At 36.9% G+C, this 15,022-nt stretch overlaps 1 protein-coding gene across 12 annotated transcripts in view; it reads left to right on the top strand.

The window, feature by feature from the left end:
- The window catches only part of LOC134356788 (microphthalmia-associated transcription factor-like), a 267,666-nt gene that overhangs the window by 241,532 nt on the left and 11,112 nt on the right, over positions 1 to 15,022 (top strand). For 9 of the 12 annotated variants that reach the window (XM_063067920.1, XM_063067921.1, XM_063067923.1 and 6 more), the window contains 5 exons: positions 5,148 to 5,243; positions 7,316 to 7,433; positions 13,578 to 13,649; positions 13,912 to 13,968; positions 14,229 to 14,304. In XM_063067920.1, coding sequence (XP_062923990.1) covers positions 5,148 to 5,243; positions 7,316 to 7,433; positions 13,578 to 13,649; positions 13,912 to 13,968; positions 14,229 to 14,304 — 419 coding nt within the window. The remainder of the gene's footprint in view (positions 1 to 5,147; positions 5,244 to 7,315; positions 7,434 to 13,577; positions 13,650 to 13,911; positions 13,969 to 14,228; positions 14,305 to 15,022) is intronic. The other 3 variants (XM_063067922.1, XM_063067931.1, XM_063067924.1) reach the window with 2 other exon arrangements.

Here is a 15,022-nt window from a genome sequence, read left to right as displayed (position 1 = left end):
GAGTGGTAGAATTTGTGGGAAGTTGCTAAGAACGTGGAGAGAATAATGAATGGGATTAATGCAAGATTAGCATGTTGGTGATTGGTAGCAAGAAGAAGAATCTGTGTCCATCCACTATCTCTCTATGACTTTAATGTTTCAGGTCAATAACTTTCCATCAGAACTAGGAAAACTAAAATACACAAGCATGTTTTAAGTTCAGAGAAGGGAAAAGGGCGCAGATGGTGTTGGTGCTTCTTGAGAGAAGGTGGTGAAGGATTGTTGATTATCACTGAGCTGTTTAGAGGAAATATAAATAGAGGGAGATAAAGGGGAGTAGAGGTGTGGAAAAAATAATAATAGAGTTATTAGATACAAAACCCTGCAGCCACTGAACATCTGAAATAAAATGCTGGAACTATTTAGCTGATAAGGTAGTAACTGTGGTGAGAGAAGGTAATATTAGGAGTTGATGACAACATTAACTCTGGTGGCTTCTGATACCTAGTGGAAATGCTAGCCACCTAAAGCTGTGTAATGATGTAGTTTTTCACAATATCTATAAAGTGAGACTTGCCATTCATAGATAAATGGATATTTTCAGAGAAAACATAGAAAGTGAAGCTGATACTTTATCAGAGACCGTAGTTTCAGTACTGGAATGAATGATTTGAAAGAGAAGGAGAATTATGAGTTTAGCATTGAGGTGACATTAAAGGAGCCAGTGTTTAGTGTCGATAGAAGTATAAAGGGAAACTATAGCTTTGTCTTAGGGAGAATAGCAATCTCACTGACTCTCCACTGAGCTTTGAAACACCTGGACAATAGCAAATCATATACCACTACCCCTTCAATACCAAGCACCAAACTTCCAAACCTGGGCCTCTGTACTTTCCTCTGCAACTGGATCTTCGACTTCCTTACCAGGAGATCACAGTCAGAATGAATTGGTAAAAATATCCCCTCCTTGCTGATAATCAACACAGGAAGGATGCATGACCCACTGCTTTACTCCCTCTGCACTTACGACTGTATGGCTAGGCGCAACAAAAGCACTATCTATATATTCACCGATGACACAACAGTTGTTGGGAGAATCTCGGATGGCAACTGGATGGTGCAGAAATTCAAAGTAGATTCACTCAACGTCAGCAAGACCAAGGAATTGATTGGGGATTCAAGGAAGAGGAAATCCTCATTGCAGTGTACTGGTAGAGATTGTGAGCAGCTTCAAGTTCCTGGGCATCAATATCTCAGAGGATTTCTCCAGGGCCCAACTCAGTGATGCAATCATTAAGAAGGCACCCCAGGAGATATACTTCATAAGGAGTTTGAGGAGATTTGGGTATGTCACCAAAGGTTCTTGCAAATTCCTATAGTGGAGAGCATTCTGACTGGTTGCCTCACCTGGAATTTCAAATGCACATGAGCACAAGAAGCTACAGAGGGTTGTGGACTCAGCCATCTCCATGACAGGCAACACTTTCCCTGCCATTGTGCATATCTCCAAAGGGTGGTGCCTCAAGAGGGTGGCATCCATCATTAAAGATGCTCATTGTACAGGATGCTTACATTACTACTATCAGGAACAGGAGCCAGAAAGCACCCATTCAATGTTTTAGGAAAAACTTCCTCCTGTCTGCATTCAGATTTCTGAATGGTCCATAAACATTACCTCGTTATTCATTTTTGCACTATTTGGTTCAGTGATTTTTTTTTTGTCTTGCGCTGTACTTCTGCTGCAAATCAATAAATTTAAACCTGATTCTGATTCTGCAAATCAAGTGGAGGATGCTGAGGGCATATTGCCAGACGTTACGCAAGGCAAATAGACAAGAGCTTTGTAAGTTCAAGAGAAAACACAAGGACAGTGAATTAATGGATTCAGAAACAAAGTCTGCAAAACACACCCATTGATGGAGAAAGATGATACTCAGGTATACTGGTTTGAGAAATTAAAGGTTGTCACTGGTTGGGGAATTGAAACTTAGGTAAATCAACAGCATGATGTTTGAAACTCATTTTGCCATCACTGAGAAATCTAGCATTTTGTTGAAAATGTTAAGCAGCAATGATTACGACAGATAACTAATGTTAAATTTAGATTGACAGTCCTCTGCTCATGAAAAGAACACTGATAAAACAGATGGCTGTGATGGTGATAATTTTAACAAGTTCTAAGACAAGAAGAAGGTTTTGTGTGATCTCACCCAAGCTATAAATGATTCATCTTGAAAAATAATATTGCCACGAATAGATAAAAGGTGTTTTTCAAAATGTAAAAAAAATCCTTGGGCCAAAACTTGGATATGCACTGCCTATTGTTTAGGTACTATGACTGAGTTTTGTGTACCAAAATGGCATCTACGTGTAGCACTTGCTACAGTACATGACTTTATCATGTCCTGACTGCCCGCCAAAAATATACAGATTTGGAAGATTATAACTTTAATAATTGTCTAACATTAATTTAATGTCCATGCTGCAACTTTGGAGCAGCAGAAAGGAACAGTCACCAGCACTATTTAAACATCTCAGATTATTGCTCCTGTGTGTCTGGATACATTGACAGCAGCCCAGAAATTTTTGTTCCAAGATAGGTATTAGATTTACTAAAGTGCAACTGGCAGCGGCTTCATTGAGGATAAACCTGTGCCCTCTCTGATCTGTGCCTGAATTGTGCTTGAGTTTTACAGGTTACCAAATTGGGTAAAACACCACTTTCAAGCTATAATACATGGTGCTGCGAATTACAAGCTCTACTTGAAGTCTTGTGCAAGACTGCTGATGGACTGTACCATGCACTTTGATATCAAACATATGCTTCCTGGCAGGCTTGAATGACCAAGTGTTTTATAATACAAAATCATCAATGTGCTCTCCTCTCACAGTCTTAGGGATCATCATTGGCCGGAAATCTGTATGGGTATTTCAATGAGAAACAGCCACGAAATAGTAAATATGTCAATGACCAAGTAGCCTGTGATGAGTGGCTTCTGATTGCCCAAAGCCATTCTGCTTTCAGTAAGGCATAGATTAGGAACAGCTTCTTCCCCTCTGCCATCAGATTTCTGAATGGGCCATGAACTTTTCCTCACTATTTTAAACACAAGAGATGCTGCAGATGCTGGATTTTCTAATGTTCTGATGAAGTATTTCGGTCCTTTCTATAGATGCTGCCTAACCTGCTGAGTATCTCACTATTTTGCTGCCTTTTTACATTTATTTATATATATATATATTTCTTAATGTAACATAGTTAGAGTTTTATATATTGCAATGTACTTTTGCCTCAAAACAACAAATTGCATTGCATTTGTATGTGATAATAAACCTGATTCTGGTTCTGAGAAGGAATGTGATGGAATGTGTACCTGGGATAAACGTTTCTCTGACAATACCCAAAGCTTGGTACTGTCCTGAGTAAATCAACCCAGTTAATTGCCATTTCATTTAACATGCTGAACATCTACCTCATTCAGCATTAGGCATCATAGCTGAATGTATACTACCTGTAAATGCATGTCAGTTTCTCATCTGAACTAATCCAACAGCATCTTCCAAAGCCACCACCTCTACCACCACGAATGAACAGGGCAGAAAGTGTAGGAGGAACATCCACAGCTAAAAGTTCTCTCCCAAATCAACATACCGTCCTAACTGGGAAGTGTATCACCTTCCCAACACTGTAACTGAATTAGTATCATGGAACTCCCTACTCAAAAATGGTGTGGGGATGTCTTCCCATGTATGACTGGTTCAAGGCATACACCACCATCTCCTCAATTAGAAATCAGGCATAAAACAAACTGATGAACTCTAACTATAAACTGAATATTTAGAAAAATTGAATTGTTTGCAAGAGAATTTGTGTGCAACCTTCAGATGAGCAACCATCGTTATTATCCTTCCTTCTGCTCTGGCTATAAGCCATTTATGCCCATTAGCTCTCTACAGTATCTACAAATTCTGCCTCATTGCTATATTCCACATTATGTGTATTCTCACTTCCTGAGCTGCTGAGTGCAAGTACAGAATAAAATTAAAAATTGGTTCCCATTATCACCGTCTTCTCTCACTTCCTTGATTGCTTAGCCAGGTTGGAGTTCTTTGGTATCTGAACTGGCAAAAAAGGCACGAGGCTCAGGTTGTGCTGTGGGGTGGAGAGAGTAGCTTGTCAACAGTGCACTGTCTGTAGCTAGTAAATCAGTAAGGTATGTGAATTGAAGGGAAGGTTGGATGTGAAAATCACACCTTTCTTATTCCTTTCAATTTGTTGTTGACTCTGAACTCAGCAATGTAACATTGCACTGATTGAAATTCCCTGGGGATTAGCATCATCTAATCGTAGGATATCTGAACATGTCTGTTCCCTCTATGTAGTTGCTGTCAGCTCATTTCTTGAGAGAGTAAATTACATATCCACAATGTCGAAAGTTGTGTTTGAGCAGTCTGGTTACCTTAGCTGAACAATTGTCAGCATGCACAAGCTGCTGGATGTAGATCTGAAGTTTGTACCGGTATCTTGTGTGTTTTGGAGTACATAAAGTGAATGATAAGGATCTGGTGGAGTGTGCAAAGTATTTGGAACTTAACAAGAAATGGTGTTAGCAAATGTATTTATACACTCTTGAGATTAATGAAATTCTTGCTGAACTGTGTCCATGTCCTCTTAGCTTATTTCTTGGAGCTGGCCTACATGAGTTTCTGCTGTCACTGCCTTGAGTATCTCAAGGACCTTCTTGTCCCTTGTACATAAGGGGCATATCTTTTTTTTTATTCAGCAAAGCATTCAGTCTAGCATCTGAAAATATAAAGCCGGCCCTTTCCCAGCCTGTGGTGCTTTGCACAGCTTTGCAGGTCAGTTTCAGTTGTTAAATGTATGCCAATTACAATCCATCTTCTATTTAAGAAGCCCCCTCTAAGCTGGTACTAGCCACTCATGAAAGTGACTCCTGCTAAAGCACCTAGCTTATGAACAGTGAAGTTAGCACTGTTGGATGCTGTGCTGGCATTATGATTTGTAGGAACTTGCTCAGTCACCTTCATGTCATGAAAAAGGCAAGCCAGTTGTCAGCAGCTGTCAAACTTAATCCACATTAGCTAAAGGCATATGAGGCCTTATGCTTCAGTTTCTTATGTTTTTTTTCTTCTGCTGGTTGTCACAGATGGACGATGTCATTGATGACATTATTAGCTTGGAGTCAAGTTACAATGATGATATCCTTGGACTGATGGACCCAGGAATTCAAATGGCTAATACGGTAATTCTTCACCTCAAATTTGATTCTGATTTTTTTCCCCACTTATCCCTTTTCCATAGCTTTTTCCATTTAGTACCTACCATCTCTCATGCCATACCACTGCTCCTTTTGCTAAGACAAAATGGAATTAAATTGTATAAATTAAAAAGCAAATAAAATGGCAGTGCTATCAGAACATTGTGTTTGTGATTTAAATGCATCTGTCAAATTAATTAATCTAAGATTTTTGTTTTGTTGGAGCTCTTACTCAATATTTCTTATATAAGTCTTATTCATTACAGCTATGTTACACAAAGATCTAAAGGAATATCACAGCCACTGAATACTAAAGCTACAATCCAGCTTTTCTCATAATAACTTTGGAACAAACCAAAATAGTGCTTGAACAAATAGCCTGAAAAGAAATTAAGAATACTGATGACTGAAGTTATTTCAACATTAGTGTGCTTGAAAAGATATGCTCTTTAAGTGATTGTTTAAAGTTTAGGAATTGTCAATTCCCTGTATCTGAAGATTATACTTATTCCCCTTTTGTGATACCACAGAAGCATTTGATGGTGTTAAGCTTTGATACTCAATGTGAATTAAGTAATGCAACTTCATTAGTGATGGTCATTTATTTCAAATTGTCATTTCTAGTCCTTTTGCAGAATTTATTCACTTGTTCACTTTCAAATGCAATAAACATTAATAGTTTGAAATAAGTTACTTGTTCATTCATCTCTGTTTGTATGGTGATGCTCTGTCCAAAATGTTTGTGCAACATCCACAGAAAATGTGCAAAAATAAGGAACCATATAAACATAATTTTGCTTTTGAGTGTCGTAAAAGGTTATTAGTAAAGGTAATTAGTAATTATTTGAAAGAGAAATTTGTAAATTTGAAAGCTTCATAAATTATATTTGAGCTTGGTTAAGTCCACTCAGTTTTTCGTTAGTCCAGTTTATAATGAAGAAATATTTTGAAAGTAGCATTATGCATAAAGAATTGCCTGTATGTCAAAATTAGCTGCATATAATGTGAGCTGGTTTCACAAGGAGGACCTTTATGGTAGGAGCTGAAGTTCCTACTGCTGAACTTGAGAAGCTGTGCTTCTTTGTTTTAAGGAAGAGAGTTTCTGTGTCTTTTGTCTTCCTTCAGAACTTTTCACATACCTTTGGTGTGGTCTGCTAAATCTCTGCTGTACTTCACAGTGTATTACATTTCTGAGCTGAGTGATCTGCACTCTTTAAAACGCTATCTTATCTCTCAGCTAAAGTCATTAATATAGGTCAAAAAAGAAAATGTTTTCTTTTTTGTTTTCAAACCTGCATTCCTCATTCTTGAACATTATCATCCATTTCTCTCATGATGAAAAAGACTCTCTGCTCCCTGCTCCTTGTATAATTTTAAATTTAGGCTGTAACTCTTTCTTTAAAACCATGGTGTTTACATTTCTAAGTATTTTTAATATTCTTTACTAGAATGTGGAAATCAATACATGTACTGTAAATACGTATCTCTGGTTATCCATTAACAGGTGGAAATGAGGTGCTTTTTACAGTCTTTGTATTAAAATAGCTCCCATAATGTGCTTTGGAGTTGTTGCATTTTTTATCCAGTGACGATGAAGGATTGGTGACAAGTTGCTCTGCTGGGTGACTGGAAGGGAAACTTGAAACATTTGGTGCTCCCAGATGCCTGCTGTCCTTGCCCTTCTTGGTGAGAGTTTGGGACCTAATGTTGAAAATCTTTGCCATGGACCATCTCAAACACAGAGGTCCAAGTACCCTCATGATGAGGGGAGTGGAACTTTGAACCAGTACATGATGTACCAATCAACAAACCTGCTTTATCTTAAAAAGTTGAGTTTCTTGAGTGTAATTGGACAGTAATTCATCACATTTCTGCCTTGCACTTAAAATGTTCTTTTTATGCAACATCCATTGCCCTTATTAAGAAAAGTTAAATGAAGTTAATGGACATGATATTTTCCTAATAAATCCATGCTGAACTTAACTTGCCAAGTGTCCCTCATGTAAAAATGAGTACAAATAATGGTGACTAACACTTGTCATTCTTTTGCATTTCAGTTACCTGTACCTGGTAACATGTTAGATGTCTACAGCAATCCAGGAATGGCAGCTCCTGCTGTTACCATCAGCAACTCCTGTCCAGCAAATCTGCCAAACATCAAAAGGGAACTTACAGGTACAATGCAGCCCAATTTTTCACTAAAGACAACATACCTAATTGATTTAATTGTCTACTGCTTGTGGCTAAAAGGATTAGTGTGTTTAGAATATATATATGTAAATGAGATTAAATCAATAACATTGATATTTCTCTCCAGATTACAATGATTAACAATGAAAATATTTTAAAATATGGAGGCATTTTACTGACAAAACTGTTCCCAGATTCAAGAAAATGCACTTTAGGTAATACTTAACTGTTATTTTAATTGAACAAAATCTAGATATTGAAGAAGAAAATTCAAAGAACACTTTACATCTTATTAAACACATAGGCAAATGGTTAAATGGGTCTGCAAAAAAAATTCCAAATTAATAATATTAACATTTAGTAACCTGAGCTCATTTAATATTATATCAAATTCCCTAACTATATTCTCAAACCAGTACCATCAAAACATCAGATGCTTTCACTGATTGCATATAAGTAACATCCAAAGATAACTCCTGTCTTCAAAATATTCTTTCCATTTCACAGTTTACAAAGCCACACAGCCTCTATTATCAACTGAAAATTAAAGATGTACTTTCACTCTGTCCTCAGTTACAGATTGCAGGAAATTCTCAGCAAAAGATATCCATTCACCTATTGTATAATTCCAAATTCCCCTCATACAGTAATGTTAAATGGCAGATTAATATGCAATATTTTACACCAAAGGAATGGTTTCTGAATTGAGAGAACTTCTGAAAACTATATTTAGGTTATCTGCAGCCTACTTTCTTCAAAATTGGTGGAAGGAAACTACCTGGACCTGGGAATCTGTCAGCCTTATGTGCCAATATTTGCAACTGTAATTGTAGTAATTTTGCATTGGTTGTAAGTAGAGAGATCTGTCAATCTGTTGGCATTTCCTTATTTTTAATTACAGAACTGTCATTATCAATTTTAGGGATCCACTTTGCCCTTTACCATCCTCCATGGAAAGAAGCTGTTGGTTTTGATGCCGGCTTCTAGCCTCTTTAGATATTCCCTTTTTGCTATTATTTTGTCACATTTTGATATATTTTTTATCTCCACCTGTCACCACAATCTGTGCTAGTTTTAGCCTTTTTGTTTCAATTTCCATTTGTACTTTTTATGATAGAATTAGTGGGCAGTGTAAACTGTGCATTTCAAACTTTTTTGAATGTCACCCACCAATTTTCCCAGTTTGTTCAGTTTGATCTCCCATTGTACGGAGTTAGTCCTGCTCAAATTGAAAACCTTGAGTACTTTCCATTTCTCTTTACAAACACAGCTTTAAATTGTGTTATATTGTGCTCTCTCAGTGATAAATATTCTCACACCATTAGACTTTTACATAAATTTTATAAGGTCGTTAAAGGACAACCAATGTACAAAATTATTCTGAATACTCTACCTTTCAGGCATGACATATTATATTACAGAAAAAATAAAACCCCTCCCAATAAAACTATTCTACTTTTATTAATCGCTTGTCTAATCTCTGGATTTATTTCTACCATCTCAAAGGTACCAATATAGATCAATTACATCTTACATAATTTTCTGCTTCTTCATTCTACCATGAAAATGCTACCACTTACCACTGGCCAATACGTTCTCATTATATCTGTTCATGATTTAAGTGATTATATGCTTGATCACTGGAGTGATTCCTTCACCTGCACCATTTAGTCTTTAGCCATGTAACCTGATTCAAGCACAATAGCAGAGGTTGTGCAAGACTGACGGCTGCCAAATCACATCCTCCAAGTTGAACTTGCAGCTGGAGTTACTCAATTTTATTCCTTGTTTGTACAAAGAATGCTTATTTGGGTTGCAATTCCAAACTGCCTTTTAGATTACGGACGTATTTCACATTTCTCACTCCAAGTCTAGTAACTTTACACTTTAATTTTTCCTTTGCCTGTGGTACAGGAAGCATGATTTCTGACTTTAAGCCTACTCTTTCACTTGTTCTTAGAAATATTACTCGTAGTATTTATTCACCCTGCCCTGAAATTTGCCTCCTTTGAAGTCTTTTATGATTCTTTATGCTGGAATTTGAGGCCTCACCTGGTTAAAATGGAGTTCACCTCAATTATACAGTTCATTCATAGCCCACCTCTTTAATGGAACCCCTTTTCCCCCTTATAACACAACTACAGACTTTTGCTGTGTTTTCACTTCTGTTATCTGGTTATGTAGTAGTCAAATAATAGTTGAGAGTATATTTCCACACCCCCGAGTTCACAGCATCCTCAAATAAAGTCTCTAGGCTACTTGTTTCAGCCCTTTCCATCTATTTAAGTTTAATAATTCAAACATTAGCAGTTTCACCTTAAGCACTGAGATACTCTTTTAGAGTATTTTATCTTACTTTAGACATTCCACAAAACCCATTTACCAAGCTTTTTGCCATTTGCTCTAAACACAGTGGCACTTTATTTAGTTTTGAAGATTTAAGGTATTCTTTTCTATATTCATAGCAAACTTTAACATAATAAATTATTATCATTGTTGGACTTCGTCAGCGTTTGTCACTGTTTAAAATTGAAAGTGCAACATTGCATAATAACTTTAATCCGGTTGTTTTTATCAAGTAGTATTTCCAAACCACTGAATCTTCCAAAACAGAATTGCAAAACATTGACAAGGATGATTAATGCACATTGTGCCTAAAAAAGAAACATCCTTGAGCTTGGATTTCCATTAAGGAATTCAACATTTTTGATGCACCTTTTGTCACTACATCTTTCCCTGTCCTGTAAAAAGGAAATTTTAAGACTACATAACACTTGCAACATCCAAATTAACAAATAATTACTAAAGACACTCGTGGCTCTATCCTTTATTGGAATCAATGAGGAAGCACTCCTGGCAAAAGACCCACCTGGTGCCTTTGATGCTCATTTACATTTGGGCTTTTTGGCTCGACTTCTTCATGGGGCTGAAGCTTAGAGAGTAGCCTGAAGAATGTTAGTAAGACACTGGGCACAATTTTGGGACTTCCACATTTATGTGAATATTCCAAAAGTTGCTCACCCTATGAAAGAAACTAATGAAATTCTTACAAGAAAATACCAGCATTTCTCCAACACCCAGTATTTAGATACTCAATTCTGCATTGCCCTATATATTAACAAAATAAATATTATTGTGGAATATATTTTGTCAGAAAATGTACTGTATTTCTGCAGTTTGTGGGTAATGAATGTGTCTGTCCAGTATTGTATTCTATTAATAACCTGTTTTATTGTTGATAAATGTAATCAAATTTAAGCCTTATGGTATTTCCATACAAAACCAGTGACATTGATTTTCATAGTGTTGGCTTTGCTTAAAACATTTTGACTAATTAACACTGATTAATTTTACTTCAGGTAATCTTAATCATAAGGGTTAAAATTCTAGTCACCCCTAAAGGCATCACCAAATTGAACAATATGCAGAAAATGAACTTAACATCTTCCAGCAGGCATCCTTCATAACTGTTCAGAAGGACAAGTTTAATTTGCATGCTGTGGGATGGAAACGACATAGGTAGAGGTTAGTTACTAAAGCCGTCCTAAATGCACATATGGGTGGGACAATTTAAAATTGACCTGAATTGTGGTTAGTTGAGTCATATGCTGAAGATAGCTGAGCACAGACTGGGAACAGATGTTCCCGAAATCACAAGAACATGATGAATATTAAATATTGCTAATTAGCAACTTTTTTTCTGTTTCATTTTAGTTCAAATAAAAGATGTGGAAAAGAATCTATTTTTATCCGTAGGCATCTGGATGGGAGCAGTCAGTAGGATTACTTGTACACAATTATTACAGAACATGGATTGCAAACTACAAATCAATAATTCCAATAATGCATAGAGCTTTCCTGCCATGGCCTGTAGTTTATTTTTATGGCAAGCACAAAGTAGCTAGATAGCGAAATACATAATGGTGAAGCCTTTTGTCCTACCAGTGAAATGTCATACTTTACATAGCCACATCTTATTCATGTGTTTACTTTATCAAGGCCATTAAATGATTTTGATAGTTACAACTGGGAAATTTCATACTTGCCATGAATGGAGTTTATCTGTTTTAACTCAGACGCTTTGTTAACAAATTATGTGAGCTAAATAATATATAATGGATGAAATTAGTTATAATCTGTTAATAAAGTGAAATGCCTGCTCCATAATTTATACAATTAGGTTTTGCCACAGAATTTAGGATAATAAATCTCACCTAACATATTGCTGAATTGCTTACTGTTTAAGACAAGTGTTATTGTTGTTTGGTACACCACAAGTCAGCAATGATATATCAATGTAGAACAACATTATCGTTTGCTCTAAATATGATCTGATTTCAAACTGAAACCCATCAAACTATTTCTTTCACAGCATTTTGTATTAACTTAATGTTTATTATGTGCATATTCTAATGTGCTGGACCGTAAGCAAAGGGTGGGATGGGGAGAATTTTATGCAGGTCTGCTTTCCTCAGCACATGCAGAGGTCAAAGATCTTAGAAAATAGAAGATAGAATAGTACAGCACAGTACAGGCCCTTCGGCCCACAATGTTGTGCTGACCCTCAAACCCTGCCTCCCGTATAACCCCCCCACCTTAAGTTCCTCCATATACCTGTCTAGTAGTCTCTTAAATTTCACTAGTGTATCTGCCTCCACCATTGACTCAGGCAGTGCATTCCACGCACCAACCACTCTCTGAGTAAAAAAAAACCTTCTTCTAATATCCCCCTTGAACTTTCCACCCCTTACCTTAAAGCCATGTCCTCTTGTATTGAGCAGTGGTGCCCTGGGGAAGAGGTGCTGGCTATCCACTCTATCTATTCCTCTTATTATCTTGTACACCTCTATCATGTCTCCTCTCATCCTCCTTCTCTCCAAAGAGTAAAGCTCTAGCTCCGTTAATCTCTGATCATAATGCATACTCTCTAAACCAGGCAGCATCCTGGTAAATCTCCTCTGTACCCTTTCCAGTGCTTCCACATCCTTCCTATAGTGAGGCGACCAGAACTGGACACAGTACTCCAAGTGTGGCCTAACCAGAGTTTTATAGAGCTGCATCATTACATCGTGACTCTTAAACTCTATCCCTTGACTTATGAAAGCTAACACCCCATAAGCTTTCTTAACTACCCTATCTACCTGTGAGGCAACTTTCAGGGATCTGTGGACATGTACCCTCAGATCCCTCTGCTCCTCCACTCTACCAAGTATCCTGCCATTTACTTTGTACTCTGCCTTAGAGTTTGTCCTTCCAAAGTGTACCACCTCACACTTCTCTGGGTTGAACTCCATCTGCCACTTCTCAGCCCACTTCTGCATCCTATCAATGTCTCTCTGCAATCTTCGACAATCCTGTACACTACCTACAACACCACCAACCTTTGTGTCGTCTGCAAACTTGCCAACCCACCCTTCTACCCCCACATCCAGGTCGTTAATAAAAATCACGAAAAGTAGAGGCCCCAGAGGAGATCCTTGTGGGACACCACTCGTCACAATCCTCCAATCTGAGTGTTATTAGGGCTGCATCTGAATTCTACTTGTAAGCTGCAGCTACCTAGTGAGATCTTGAAGAAATTTGCTGATCTTTTAAATAAACAGTGGAGAACATGAGTAACTTAGAACATCCCCTTGTGCGCGTGACTAAGCAAAGTTATCGAAAACATACAGATCATGAAGGTGCTTTGTTATTAAGAATCTATCAGAATGTTTACAAGTTTTGCATTCACCATATACCTTTAAGACTATTATCACTTTAGAAATGAAGCAATGGCCCAGGGAACTATTATGGTTTCTGAAACAGTGATGTTTCCTTCGCTCCTTTACTTACAGCATTTTCCTCAATGACAAAATAATTGTACAATTCATTATTACACTAAAATAGACATTAAATTATAAGTATTCAATGTTGTGAGCATTGTCACAACACTGCAATTTATATGTAGAAAAGTGATTAAAAAGTAATTATAAATCGCATTAGGGAATTGGTAGCAATACTATCCAGTTATTTTACCAAAGTGTCCCACCTCACTGCTTCATTCGGTATAGATTGCTAAAATAGCCCTATATTATTCAAATAACAAAATGTTACTTGTAGTATAAATTGTTTTCTATATATAATTCACAGAATCAATGGTTGCAGGCATGGAACTCCATTTTAAAAGTCCCTCTATGAAAATGCATAGTGCTCTATTACCAGGCAAGTTTTGATGCACAGAATTTATTTCAATCATTGACCACTTCAACAACAATTATTGTTTGTGTATGATCAGGAAGAATTGTTGGTAACATTGTAAACACAAGTGGTATCGTCGGTTAAGTTTTAAAAATTGTACATTTTATCATGTAGTGCAGACTTACTTTGCCGGTGTGAATCAAACTTCGTTAGAATTGAAAAAAAGGAAATGGTTGGTATTTGAAAGACCACTGGTTCCATCGTTAACTTACTGTTTTGTTTACAGAAGCTGAAGCCAGAGCACTTGCGAAAGAAAGGCAGAAGAAGGACAATCATAACTTGAGTAAGTTTTCAATATCATTACACGTTACTGCTGAATTTCAAAGTAGTCATAAGCGTATTGCACCTAAAAAAGAATAAAGTCTTCGTTCAACTCATTGGTGGAGAGGCTTGTTATCTCTTTGCTGTTTCTTTGTGATAACCCAAAAGGCACAAACCTGTTGTTGTTTCATATCCCAGTGTTTTTCTATTGTTGACCTCAGTGTATAGGAACGCAATTTTTTTTTTGTCTTTGACACTAAGCTTTACTTTTTACTCTTCAAGTTGAAAGGAGGAGGAGATTCAATATTAATGATCGCATAAAGGAACTGGGTACATTAATTCCAAAGTCTAATGATCCGTAAGTACCACTCCAATTAAATTTTTCACGTTATTCTTAATAAATCATTGACCATTTTGCCTTATAACTGTTGCTTGTTTTGAATATTAAAGGTACATTTCTGCATACCTTAATCGAGTGTTTTATTTTGACCATGTCATTTCTGTGTCGTCTGTGATAGCAGCAACATACCCATTGAAAGCAGTGGGGTCTGTTGTTCAACAGCATGGCAGGTTCTGTAAACTGGCCTCATGCCTCATGCAGCCTCCCATTTTACTGAAATGTAATAGTTAAAGTGGAAATGTGAATCTTGCCAGACTTTGAATAATTCAAACTGACATTCAGCTAATTGAATTATGAAGAGTTTTTCTGGAAAACACTTGAAATTTTATTTGATGCCTGACAGAGCATGATATATAACACTGAGAATGCTACTGAATTCTCCTCCATGGGAACATCCATTTGTTGTGAACTTTATGAACCATCACAGGTAGATAGACAACACATACAAAATACTGGAGGAACTTAGTAGATCAGGCCGCATCTATGGAAAGGAATAAACTCTCAATGTTTTGGACTAAGATCCTTCAGCAAGGTTGTTTACATGGCAGACTTACTAAAACTGACTTTCGCCTGTGTCATAAATAAACTTCGATCATTGTTAGAGAATCTATTGTTAGAGGATCAGAAAACGCTTGCTTGCTGCAGATATAAAAATTTATTTGTGGTTGCTAGGTTA

This window comes from Mobula hypostoma, chromosome 15 (genome assembly GCF_963921235.1).
Source record: "Mobula hypostoma chromosome 15, sMobHyp1.1, whole genome shotgun sequence".
Lineage (NCBI taxonomy): Eukaryota > Metazoa > Chordata > Chondrichthyes > Myliobatiformes > Myliobatidae > Mobula > Mobula hypostoma.
The sequence above is the reverse complement of the archived record's forward strand: the minus strand, read 5'-3'. Positions and strand labels throughout refer to the sequence as shown.